Raw genomic sequence first — 14050 nt, forward strand, 5'->3', positions numbered from 1 at the left:
AAGGTTTAAAAAGTTAAGAGTTTAAAGTTGATCAAGGAACCAGTTAATATTTTCACATGCCTTAAAAAGTTGTTACCTCACTGACGCAACAGTATTTCTAGTTATATGAACACAAGTTAAAATGCATAATAGTTACTTAAAGCCGATGTATTAATTTATTTGTTGGAAGATTTACTGTGAAATCTTTAAATGCTACTGTTTTTACCCAGCTTTTCTAGAGGTAAGTAATTAAGCGCCTTCTTCAATTAAAATTTTTTTCCAAATCAAAAATGCTCTTGTATCAATTTAATGTTATTATTTACTTGGACTGTTCAGTGCCTGACTAGAAACTTCCACAAGAAAGAGACTTTTGGAGATTTATCACGACTGAGTGATATGACCCTTTCATTTGTGGCATCATAAGAGACTTTATATTTATTTATCTAATGACTGACTAGAAAAGCCTACTTAATTCGTTTTCTGCTGTTGGAGGGAGGGTGAAATGTGTACACGGGAGGGATTGTGTCATCCTGAAGTTGACTGATTAAACTGCTCTACCAATGCAACATAGTATGGTTTGGTCTTTTACTTTGGCCTCACTGTGAATGTTGACAATAGTTTTGATCAGTCATGTGATCAGACAAGTCCAAAACGGATTTGATGATTCCTCATCAGTACCTTTGATTGGCATCAAGACTTGACAGAGTGTTACGAAGCAATATTTAATATGATGAGATTCATGGTTCTTGAGAAAATAAAAATCAATAAATATTCATTACATTTTCCCTAATGCAATGATACTTATTCAATACATTTTCCCTAATGCAATGACATAAACATCATTTCTCACAGGTGCTAGTGAAGAAATTCTTACAAAATTAGAGAGTAAACTGGCGAATGCCAAGAACGTGATGGCCCCATAGATACATAGCAGAAGAGACATCTACATGTGCAAAAATGTCAGACAGGAAAGGTCAGCTGATCAATTTAACCTGTCCAATTCATGTAATATCTCTTTGCATCAGATCAAAAGACTTCATACTCCTCAAGTATTATGTAATCACCTGAGAACAGCAAAACAGCTTCATCACCAAAGCATGTGTACCATATATTGGAGCAATTTGTCCAATCTCTTTTGACAGCACCTTCCAAGCCTATAATCTCCACTACCTGGAATGACAAGGGCTGTAGATGCGTGGAAGCACTACCACTCTCCAAGCCACACACCATCCTGACTTGGAATTATATCGCCAATCCTTTTGTGCAAATCCTGGAACTTTCTAACAGCATCAGCACCACATGGACTGCAGCAGTTCAAGATGACAGCTCACCACTCCTTCTCAAGGACAATTGGGATGGACAACAAATGTTAGCGAAGCCAGAGACACCCATGGCCAATTAAAGAATTTTTTAAAATACTCCTAACTATCATTTCTGACAAAACAAAATAAACCCTTTCATGACATAATAATGGATTGTGTGTAACCCAATACGTACAGCTCAACTTCCAGGTATATCAGCATGTTAAGTGAGCTATTTATGATTTGTGGGCATTGTCTATTCCTTTGTTCTGAAGCACATTAACATAGATTTAATACAAAATGAAGTCCCAGCAATAAAGAAGGTCAATAGACAGCAAACTGTCTTCATACTCTCCTCCTCACCCTGGAAATTGATATCCCTTTTGTTTGAAGTTCGCTATGTCCAAAACTGTACAAAAAAAAAGAACAATAGTTGAGTATGCAATGCAGTTGTTGTGCAGCTCAATGTTACCTTGTCTAAATAGAGTTGTATGTCCTGGCACTGGTCAGATAGATGTGCACCAGGAGAGGGGTAATAATGTCAGATTTTTTGTCTTATTTCCTTTAACTGAATTACTGTGTATGATTAGTTCCTTGATTTTATTTAATTTATTATTGTCGCATCTATTAACATACAGTAAAAAAGTATTGTTTCTTGCACGCTATACAAAGAAAAACATACCGTTCTTTAAGAGGAAATGAGAGAGTCAGAATGTAGTGTTGCAGTCATAGCTAGGGTGTAGAGAAAGATCAACTTAATACAAGGCAAGTCCATTCAACAGACTGACAGCAGTAGGGAAGAAGCTGCTCTTGAGTCATTTGGTACGTGACCTCAGGCTTTTGTATCTTTTTCCCGACGGAAGATGGAAGAGAGAATGCCTGGAGTGCATGGGATCTTTAATTAAGCTGGCTGCTTTGCCAAGGCAGCGGGAAGTGTAGATAGAGTCGATGGATGGGAGACTGGTTTGCGTGATGGATTGGGCTACATTCACGACCTTTTGTAGTTCCTTGTGGTCCTGGGCAGAGCAGGAGCCATACCAAGCTGTGATACAACCAGAAAGAATGCTTTCTATGGTGCATCTGTAAAAGTTGGTGAGAGACGGAGCGGACATGCCAAATTTCCTTAGTCTTCTGAGAAAGTAAAGGCATTGGTAGGCTTTCTTAACTACAGTGTTGGCATGGGGGGACCAGGACAGGTTGTTGGTGATCTAGACACCTAAAAACTTGAAATTCTCGACGCTTTCTACTTTGTCCCCATTGGTGTAGACAGGGACATGTTTTTCTTTACGCTTCCTGAAGTCGATGACACTCTCCATTGTTTTGTTGACATTGATTATTGTTACTGCACCAGTTCACCAGATTCTCTATCTCATTCCTGTACTCCATCTCATCATTGTTTGAGATCCGACCCACTACAGTGGTGTTGTCAGTAAACTTGCTGACGACATTAATTTTGGGATTGACTGGTTGAATGTTTACAACTATCTGTGGAGCTAACTGTGATTTTTTCTGTGTTTTCAAGGTTGGACAATACATTAGAAGAAATTATATTTAAGCTGGTGCCTGGTCTTAAAGAAAGTAAGTGAACGGACTAATTCTTTATTGTTGAGTCTAGTGTTCAATAGATACAGTCCTGTTAAAAACTATTAAATACCTAATTAGTTAAAGGGCCACGCGTTACATAACCCAGCAAATCAAAGTACTTCTGGAAATTTAATTTTGCACAGTTGTTAGTCGTGGTAATACCAGTATGTATAGTGTGAACTGATGGCAATTTTTAAGTATGTTGGCAATGTTTGGTTTGGATTTTGGCTTGGTTCCTCTAATGAATATCCCTTCAATCAATCTGGTTAATAAATCTTTTCCCAAGGATTTTTGAAATTAATAAATATTACTCGCTTTCACTTGCATGTGACATACGTGCCCCTGTTCTTACCTGAGCATGCAGTCACAGAATCACAGAATTGTAATGATGCAGAAGAAGGCCATTCAGCCCATCGTGTCTGCACCAGCGCTCCAAACGAGCATCATAACTTAGTGTCGTACCCCTGCACACTGTTTCTGTGCGAGTAATCATCCAGTGCCCTTTTGAATACCTCGATTGAATCTGCCTCTGCCACAGTTCCAGACAGTGCTTTCTGGACCTAAACCACACTCTGTGTGAAAAGGTTTTCTCTCACTCCAAATTCATTTGCAAATCACTTTAAATCTGTACTTTCCTGTTCTTGATCTTTTTACCAGCAGGAATAGTTTCTCCCTATGTACTCTGTCCAGCCTCCTCTTGATTTTGAACAGCACTATCAAACCTCCTCTTAGCTTTTTTCTCTTCAAGGAGAACAGTCTTTTTTTTAAGCTAATATTGCATCACACATTGGGAAAGGTACAGGATTGGAACTCTCTCTTGTTGATTTTTTTTAAACTTTTCCACAGAGAACTACTTGCCTTTGCCCATTTCACCCTTGAAGGCACACCTGAGCTTGGGAGTTGTCTGTCTGAATTGTCCGTCACAACTAGTGCCAACCCATGCCATACCACTCTGAGGAAAGTCTCCCAGGGCTGGCAGTGCCATCAGCCACAGCACCCACTCCAAAAATCTGTATTGCCAGTAATAATTTGTTAGCCATATGTTCTATAAGTAGTTTCTGTGCAGATTGTGATTTAACTCTATTGTTGGTGAAATGTTAAAGGAAAATTTGCGGCATTGACTTGAATGTGGTTGTGCTTTTGTTGCTGTGCCGTGCACAGTCAGGTTTTTTTGGATAATAATATTGCTTTCTACGTCAGAAACCAAGGCCAATGTCCAATCCAAACTAAAAATATAGGAGCAAAGGTCACATTCTTGATTTCTTCCATGGGTGTAAAAATTATTGATGTAACTAACAAAAAAGAATTTGGGGGTTTTTTTTGTGGAACAGTTTTAGTAGCAAATTTGGTTACTAAAGGATGCATTTTCTTATTTTTGTTAACTTAATAAAAAAAGTAGTTTATGAACTAGTGAATGAAAGAAGTGAAAAGCAGTCCATTAACCTCTCACAATAGTTTCTACTATTTAAGTCTTGCTCAGGTTAAATTGAGATTCCAATAGTTAGCTGATTAAAAAATGGGTGCTCATGAATGTTAAATCCTGATTAAATGATACTCAGGAGATAATTACACAATATTACAATACAAAACTTGAATGTATTACTCAAAGTCACATAAGAGCTTTTGGAGAAGGGATGTGCAAGATCTCAGATTATTTCTGTTTGTTGATGGGATGTGCTTTGATTTGATTTATTATTGTCACATATATTGGTACACAGTGAAAATATTGTCTCTTGTGTACTAAACAGACAAAGCAGACTGCTCATAGAGTACATAGGGGAGAAGGAAAGGAGAGAGTGCAGAATATAGTGTTACAGTTATAGCTAGGGTATAGAGAAAGATCAACTTAATGTAAGGTTAGTCCAATAAAAAGTCTGATGGATGCAGGGAAGAAGCTATTGGTTGGCATGTGTTCTCAGACCTTTGTATCTTCTTCTCGACAGAAGAAGGTGAAAGAGAGTATATCCAGATGTGTGGGGTCCTTAATTATGCTGGTTGCTTTTCCAAGGCAGTGGGAAGTGTAGACGGAGTCAATAGATGGCAGGCTGGTTTCGTAGCTGCCAACATCTATTGCCCTTCCCGCATTGTCTTGAGAAATGGGTGGTGCTGCTTTCATGAACTGCTGTAGTCAGCCTTGTGCAGGTACATATAAACTGCGGTTAGAACATAAGAACATAAGAAATAGGAGCAGGAGTAGGCCATCCAGCCCTTCGAGCCTGCCCCGCCATTCAATAAGATCATGGCTGATCTGTCGCTGCTCAGTTCCACTTTCCCGCCCTCTCCCCATAACCCTTAATCCCCTCTCCTATCAAAACCCATCAACCCGCGTCTTAAAAATATTTAGGCAGAAGGCTACAAGATTTTGACCCAGCGATAGTAAAGAATTAGTGATATAGTTCCAAGTCAGGATGGCACGTGCTTCGAAGGGAACATGCAGGCAATGATACTCATTTGCGAATTTTAGTAAAGACAAGAGTGGCAATTTGGGGTGGTGGGTTCAGTGGTGTGGTTGTTGGGGGGCTGTGGGGGGGGTGTCATTGGTGCAGAAGGATTTATTTTAATAATACAGCTCCTGGAATCCATTGAGTCTGCATTGTATTTAAGGTGCAATTACCTGTTGATTCCATACACACAACATGCCACTTTGTGTCTACAGTGCTTAATTAGTTGATCCATTAGAACATAAGAAATAGGAGCAGGAGTAGGCCATCTAGCCCCTCGAGCCTGCCCCGCCATTCAATAAGATCATGGCTGATCTGAAGTGGCTCAGTTCCACTTTCCCGCCCTCTCCCCATAACCCTTAATCCCCTTGCCTACCAAAAACCTATCTACCCGTGTCTTAAATATATTTAGTGAGGTAGCCTCCACCCCTTCAACGGGCAGAGAATTCCAGAGATTCACCACCCTTTGAGTGAAGAAGTTCCTCCTCAACTCTGTTCTAAACCGCACCCCCCCTTATCTTGAGGCTGTGCCCTCTAGTCCTGCTGTCCCTTCTGAGCGGGAAGAACCTCTCCACCTCTACCCTATCCATCCCCTTCATCATTTTATATGTCTCAATAAGATCCCCCCTCATCCTTCTAAACTCCAACGAGTACAAGCCCAGTCTATTCAGCCTCTCTTCATAGCTCAACCCCCTCAACTCCGGTATCAGCCTAGTGAACCTCCTCTGCACTCCCTCCAAGGCCAAAATATCCTTGCGCAAGTGCGGCGACCAAAACTGCACACAGTACTCCAGCTGCGGCCTCACCAGTGCCCTCTACAGTTGCAGCAAGACCTCCCTACTTTTATATTCAATCCCCCTCGCTATGAAGGCCAGCATCCCATTTGCCTTCCTGACCACCTGCTGCACCTGTAGGCTGGGTTTTTGCGACTCATGCACAAGGACCCCCAGGTCCCTTTGCACCATAGTACAGCTTTTTGTAAATATTACAGTCCCCAGTTAAAATTTGTTTAGGAGTTATAAGTGATCTTTTAAAATATGAATCAAATAAATACAATGTACAATACTGATGCACAACAGGGTGGTGATTTACCCAGCCCGCTGCACTGCTGTAGTGCAATGGGCCGGGAGGCATCAGTGGCGGCTGTTTCGCAGGATTCACGCTGGGCGTCACAGGCCTCCTCAGGTCACCCAAGGTATGTTATTGGCATCATCAGCTCTGCGTCAGAAATTGGCGTGGAGCTGATTTTCATATGGAAATATCATTCAAATAGGAGTGGTTCCCTCCAGTGGTGTTTATGACTGCAAACGTCCAATCCTGCTGGAGGGAAGACAGGCCATTAAGGGCCCCTGGGAAGTTGTGGGTAAGGGGTGGGTGCCCCTTGGGCAATGCTAGCCTGGCACGCTGGCACTAACCAAGGAGCAAACTGGCACTGCCCACCGGGCACCTTGACATTGTCCACTGGGCAGTGCCAAGGAGGCAGGACCATGAGACGAAGCCTATTGCGGGGGTCATCATCGTGGGGGAGCCCACTACCACTCTGCTATCAGAATCAGTGGGGTGAGGGAGGGAGTGAGGACAATCAGGGCTGGCCGTCGGAGTTGAAGGGGGTGGAATCAGGGCTGCTGGAGGGGATCACGTGGGGGGGGGGGTGTCTTCAGACTATCAGCTGGGGAGGGGGGCTTGGGACTATCAGCTGCGGGAGGGGTGGGGGTCAGGGAGATTGGGGCTGGCCGAAGGGTCTGGGAGGCCAGCAGTCGGGGTGGGAGGGTAGTCGGAAGGACATCTATAGGGCTTGCAAGGCTGGTCAGCGATCAGGAGGCACGCTGTCGTGCACCCACTTTCTGACCTGATCCATTTTTCAGCAAAAGAAAAGATTTGTGGAAAGCAAATGTTTGGTGTGAATTCTTTTTATTATGCTTAACATTTAGTGATGTTTATCAAAACAACATTCCTGGTGAAATCTGACTGCCATTTGCAGATAAATTGTCAAACGTATGGAGTGGATGGTAAAATGAAGTATTACCATTGGGGCTTTTGTAACTTTTTTGTCTGTATATTGAAAAGTACATTGAAAAAACTTAGTCAATTATTTATATTCTTTTGACCAGTGGAAAAGCTGCAGGAAGAAGAATTCTGGAAAAAAAATAAACCACAAGAGAATGGAGAAGGTAAACTAAATAGAACCTAATCTTCTTCTTTGGCCTAAAGGTTTCATGGTGTTGGAGTAAAGTGCTCTTCTACAGTTGCCTCAGAACGCCTTGATTTGTTTGCTTGGGGAAACATTGATGCTGAGGAAAGCTCAAAGCTGGTACGATTCTGATGGCGTATTTTGGGATCTTAAAATGTTCAGGTTTGGTCACCCATCCTTATCCTCCCTTAGCTTAAAATTATTCATCTTTTTAGGCCCACATGCCATTCAATGTACCTTAGTTGAGAACAACGTTCCTCACCAGCATCTTCCTTCTACTGAGGAGGCACCATCAGTTAACTTGTGTTGATCTCTTACTAATTTCCTTCCTTCCCAGTGTGGAACCCGCTAGTACACAGTCAACAGTTTCCCCATTAAAGAGACTAGTGATCAAGGGTTGAATGCATACAACCACTGCTGAATTATTTTAGAAATCGGCCAACTGCATCCCAAAACTAAAGATCGCAACAGATTTCTTTCAGTAATATTTTTGGGACGTTGATTCAGTTAGTTGGCTTATGTTTAGGAATCCCTGGTGAGACGCCAGATCTTTTGGTAGCATTCGATGAAAGCATTAATTCAAGCCTGGTTCATTTTGCCAATTGGAAAGAGCACTGTAGTTGAATCATCTTCATTCAGTTTTTGTGCATCTATTAGTGGTCAATGGCAAAGATACAAGGCCAAATCATACATTTGCCTATTCAGATAAAGCATAGTAGACACTTGGTGACGAGGGAAGAGACTTAGAAAGGAGAGGAAGGATAAAGGGATAGTGGCAAAACAGCACTTTAAAGCTATACTTTTTTTATTTATTAGGAGAATTGTGTTAATCGAGATTAGCCTTCAGTGTTGAGAAGTGGAAAGTGTTCACACGGTGACCAACAGTGACCTGTCTCTGTTACCAGACCAGATATAATATGGTTGGATGCAAAGTAAAGCTTTCTTTATTCAACCTCAGCAATGTGCCTAAACTCCAAACCCAAGAGACTATCTTTACTGCTCCCATATGAATGCTGCTACTTTCCATATCATAGGTGGAATTTTAATTGGGGCGCGCTGTTCCCAATGGCAGCACAGGAAAGGCGTGCCACTTGCATTTTTGCTGGTTCCCACACAAATGCAATGAAAATTTTAAGTGCTGGCAGTGTGACTGGGAGACACATGGATCACATGGCAGGTGGTGGTCAGCTGACAATGTAGCAGGTACTGGTGGGATGAGAAATTTATCATGACCGCAACATTTCTACCTAGCTCCATTAACTTAAGAATTGTTGAGAACACAAAGATAGCACATATGATTTATCTATGTGAATTTCACTAGTAAATATTTGATATTATATTGGTTCAATTTATTCATTTGTGCATCATTGTTATTTGTTGAGACTAACTTAGTCAAAGAGCTAAATGTACCACAATGCCTCATGGTTGGCACAGATTGATGGTTACAGGTGAGTTAGGGACATTTCCTTCATTGTGGAAGAGACTATGCTATGTTTTTGCTTTCACTCTTTATTGTGCGTTCATTTTAGTGTCCACTGTTGTACTCACCACCCTTGGGATTGGCTGACCTTGCTCAGCTGGCTCTCCTTCCTATGTGTTGCAAAGAACATTGTCTGATCCCATCCTTAGCAGGGATGACTGGAACATTGGAGGTGAATTCAAAGCCCTTAGGCGGACCCACATGAGGCCAATACCAAAATCAGTCTTTAGGCCCCTCATTTTCTTACTTTGGCTGACCATCACCCACAACATCCTGGATGCCAGGCCCATTTCACTTCACTCCTTCATGTCTTGTCCCCATCTTCTGTCCTACCTTGGATTTCTCTTCCGCTCCTTCATGACCCTGACCCCACATCACAATTCCCCTTCTCCCTTACCACTAACTCACTTTTGCTATCCCTGAACCTCCATGCAAGCTGCCTGTCTCCTGCTTCCCATCCTTGTGCCACAGAGTTAACCAAGGATACCTGGTGACCCTTGGATATATTTGCATAAAGCCAACTGTTGCGTACCACTTTTAAGCGAACGTGAATTGGATGCTACAAGATTCCTGTGCTCTGTTGACTTTATCTCGAAGCTAAGAAGTAATCAAAGGAAATTTTATACTAATCTACCAAAAACTTTAACGTGATTACAGAAATAAAGGAGAATGTTTTTGAAAATAAAATATTAAGCCTCAGAAAATGTACTTATGACAATCATTGCAGTGATTTATGTACTGTATATATTTTGAGACAATTGTCTGTGTTTCTGAAAAGATAATGAAGGCCCCAAAGCCAAGAAAGCTAAAATAGAAGAAGAAGAGGACCAAGAAGATCAGGATTATCACAGAAGTGATCCACAGATTGCCATTTGTTTAGACTGCCTCCGCAACAATGGGCAATCAGGGGATAATACTGTAAAGGTATCAACACAGCTTTGCCTTCATTTAAGAGTTTACATTTTAAGAGATACCTAGTGAACGATAAAACAATGTATACAGTATCCGAGAGTGTTAATTTAATGCCTTTGAGGGTTACAATTGATTTTATACAGAGGTGGTGATGAGGACAAATGCTGCATAGAAATGGGGGCTTGACAGAGGATTCTGGCTGTGGCTGTTATATTCCTTCATTCCTAACAATACAGCAGTGTTTTCATCTCCCACAGTTTCTATTTTTTAAATCTGAAACATCATAAGGTTTTAAATGCTTATTGCAATTGGGAAGTGCTGGTCGGAATTAATAATTTTGTCACCCCTTTGAACAACCAGTTGTGCAGATTTTCAGAGTACACGTTTCACCACACCTCATATCAACAAAGATCTTGGGTATTGGGCATGCTTTTTGATATGCAAGAAGTTCAGTATTCTCACTTCACCTATTTGCATGTCAATAATGATTTTTAGACACTACTACAAAAATTTCTTATGATACAAGATCCACGCATCAATGGATACTGTGGGTACGGGCAGATTTTCCCTTTCACGTTGACTGTGGTGACTAGAACCTCAAAAGTTTAAAATTCATTTACTGGTGTCAGAAGTTAGGCTTACATTAGCACTGCAATGAAGTTACTGTGAAAATCCCCTAGTCGCCACACTCTGGCGCCTGTTCGAGTACACTGAGGAAGAATTTAGCATGGTCAGTGCACCTAACCAGTATGTCTTTCGGACTGTGGAAAGAAACCCATGCACACACGGGGAGAAAGTGCAGACTCCATACAGACAGTGACTTAAGCCAGGAATCTAACCCGGATCCTGGCGCTGTGAGGCAGCAGTACTAACCACTATGCCACCATTGGAGAGCTTGTATGCTAGTGTCTTTTCCCAGGCTATTGCCATCCAGCATGCCAAATCGGATAATAAGAAATAACATGAAGACAATGTTACAGATAATTTAATTTTATTACATTTGGCACCATGGGGACCTTCGATTGCACATAATTCCACTTTACCATTAGTCACTGCTAAAACATTTTATTTTCGTGAATAGCCATAATCAGCTTGTGATATTTCCTGTAACATTATGGTTAATAGAATTTGAGGTTCGGTGTGTGACTAATACAGAAATGGCACTGCAATGCACATTTGCTGCTAACAAGAATTTTTTGTCGCATCTCAACAGGGCTTAATGAAGAAATTTATCCGCTGCTCAACGAGAGTCACAGTGGGAACTATAAAGAAATTTCTGAGTTTGAAATTAAAACTTCCTAGCACTTGTGAGGTGAGACTTCAATATATAATGTTAACGTATTTGCTCAGTCCGTATGTACATATGGTAGAGGAAAGCCAAGTGAATAGCAGTGCAGTCTATTTGTTTCAGATGTCCATTCAGTTGATACACACAGATACCTGATGCTCTGACTCTGAATAGAAAATATCATTCAGCCCCTTAAAAGACAGTTTCGTTTTCCACTCATTTTCCAGTTGTACGTAAGACTGAAGATCAGAAGCCTTGTCTTGTGTGATCTGACCAATGGACCTAATAGATCACGGCACTGACACTATACTTAGACTGTTGTGTCAAATAAAGAAAAGTATGCCTGAATATGAATTTGTTCTTTTAGCAGCAGCTTCTAGGCCTAATAAAATTGAAGTAACTTTGAATTATTGGGTTGCTTAGTGGTGTTTTCTGATTCAACTAAGACTGGAAGGGGCTCCACTGTCAGATTTAATCAGTGTGTCTGTCAGTCTCTGACAGTACTACTCTCAGTTATTCAGTGGCATTATTCAAATATATGTATGGTTTAGTGCATAGTTATGTGTAAAGATGGTCCTGCCTCATCAGATTCCTTCACTGGAGAAGCTGAAGAAAGAAGAAGGATCATGATGGCAACTCTCTGTGAGGTTGCTACAAAGATTACTTCTTTTGACAAATTATTTATATGTTTATATTTTCTTTAATTGAGCAGGAAAAGGATGATGAAGTTGCTTTGAAACAATCCTCCCAGCTTTCATCCTCCTGCAAAAATTAATAACAGCAAAACAGCAACTTGAAACTGCAATTACAAAGCATCTCATAGAGTCAAACTTAATAAACAGTTTGGGCTGGATTTCACTTGCCGCTTTCATTCAGTTTCTCAGGTGTAGCAGAGAAAATAGGACAGTGTTCCTACCAGCAAATCCCTATCCCTAAATCTGCTTCTGTGCATTTTCTGCTTTCCCCTCTCTCCACCTAGCCTGAATAGTTCAACAATTAGAGCCAGATATTGTGGAAACACTTGTACACCTAAAGGACAGTAGAAGTTTGGTTGGTCCTCTGTAAACAACAACTGATGCTGGTTCAATTGCAAATTTTAAATCCGAGAGAGTTTTTTTTTAATCAAAAGGTATTTATTTACCTTTAAGAGGTTTTATTAAAATCATGTTCTAAGAACATAAGAAATAGGAGCAGGAGTAGGCCATCTAGCCCTTCGAGCCTACCCCGCCATTCAATAAGATCATGGCTGATCTGTCGTGGCTCAGTTCCACTTTCCCGCCCTCTCCCCATAACCCTTAATCCCCTCGCTTATCAAAAACCCATCAACCCACGTCTTGAAAATATTTAGCGAGGCAGCCTCCACCACTTCAACGGGCAGAGAATTCCAGAGATTCACCACCCTTTGAGTGAAGAAGTTCCTCCTCAACTCCGTTCTAAACTGCCCCCGCTTTATCTTGAGGCTGTGCCCTCTAGTCCTACTGTCCTTTCTGAGCGGGACGAGTCTCTCCACCTCTATCCTATCCATCCCATTCATCATCTTATACGTCTCAATGAGATCTCCCCTCATTCTTCTAAACTCTAACGAGTACAAGCCTAGTTTATTCAGCCTCTCCTCATAGCTCAACCCCCTCAACTACGGCATCAGCCTAGTAAACCTCCTCTGCACTCCTTCCAAGGCCAAAATATCCTTGCGTAAGTGCGGCGACCAGAACTGCACACAGTACTCCAGCTGTGGCCTCACTAGTGCCCTATACAGCTGCAGCAAGACCTCCCTACTTTTATATTCAATCCCCCTCGCTATGAAGGCCAGCATCCCATTTGCCTTCCTGACCACCTGCTGCACCTGCAGGCTGGGTTTTTGCGACTCATGCACAAGGACCCCGAGGTCCCTCTGCACCATCGCCTACTGCAGTTTTTTGCCACGTTAATAGTCCTTCCTACCATTATTCCTACCAAAGTGGACCACCTCGCACTTGCCAACATTAAATTCCATTTGCCAGTTCCTGGCCCATTCGCCCAGCCTATCTAGATCCTTCTGCAGACTCTCCACACCCTCCGCGCAATTTGCCGTTCCACCAATCTTGGTGTCATCAGCAAATTTTGACACCATACACTCGGCTCCCTCCTCCAGATCATCTATATAAATGGTAAATAGCTGAGGCCCCAGCACCGACCCCTGGGGCACTCCACTAGTCACCAACCGCCAATCCAAATAGCACCAGTTGACCCCCACTCTCTGCCTCCTATTTGACAGCCAATCCTCTATCCACGCTGACACCCTACCCCCAACTCCATGCCCCCTTACCTTCTGCAATAACCTCTTGTGAGGTACCTTGTCAAACGCCTTCTGAAAATCAAGAAAGACCACATCCACCAGCTCTCCTCTATCCACCGCCCTGGACACATCCTCATAGAACGCCAATAAATTTGTCAGACACGACTTCCCCTTAACGAAACCGTGCTGCGTCTGCTCTATCAAGCAATTCCCCTCAAGATGCCTCGCTATTTCCTCCTTGATGACGGATTCTAACATTTTACCTACAACAGATGTTAAACTAACCAGCCTATAATTCCCCGCCTTTTGCCTGCCACCCTTCTTAAACAAAGGCGTAACATTAGCCGTTTTCCAATCTTCCGGCACTTCCCCAGAATCCAGCGACGTTTGGAAAATAACCACCAAGGCATCCACTAACACCTCCGCCATTTCTTTCAGAACCCTCGGATGCATTCCATCCGGTCCTGGGGACTTGTCCACAATCAGTCCCTCCAGTCTGTCGAGCACCGCCTCTCTAGTAACAATAATGTCATTGAGACCCTCCTGTCCTACCATCTTTCCATCGCTAACACCCGGCAAATTATTCACGTCCTCCTCTG

At 42.1% G+C, this 14050-nt stretch overlaps 1 protein-coding gene across 2 annotated transcripts in view; it reads left to right on the forward strand.

Annotated features, from left to right (window-relative positions):
- Window positions 1-14050, forward strand: part of pcgf5b (polycomb group ring finger 5b) — a 170911-nt gene that overhangs the window by 112989 nt on the left and 43872 nt on the right. For both annotated transcript variants that reach the window (XM_080205518.1, XM_080205517.1), the window contains exons 4-7: window positions 2803-2858; window positions 7417-7476; window positions 9755-9900; window positions 11102-11200. In XM_080205518.1, the coding sequence (XP_080061644.1) occupies window positions 2803-2858; window positions 7417-7476; window positions 9755-9900; window positions 11102-11200 (361 nt within the window). The remainder of the gene's footprint in view (window positions 1-2802; window positions 2859-7416; window positions 7477-9754; window positions 9901-11101; window positions 11201-14050) is intronic.

Source organism: Carcharhinus amblyrhynchos, chromosome 17, assembly GCF_965287045.1.
Source record: "Carcharhinus amblyrhynchos chromosome 17, sCarAmb.v2.hapA, whole genome shotgun sequence".
In the NCBI taxonomy this organism is placed as follows: Eukaryota; Metazoa; Chordata; class Chondrichthyes; order Carcharhiniformes; family Carcharhinidae; genus Carcharhinus; species Carcharhinus amblyrhynchos.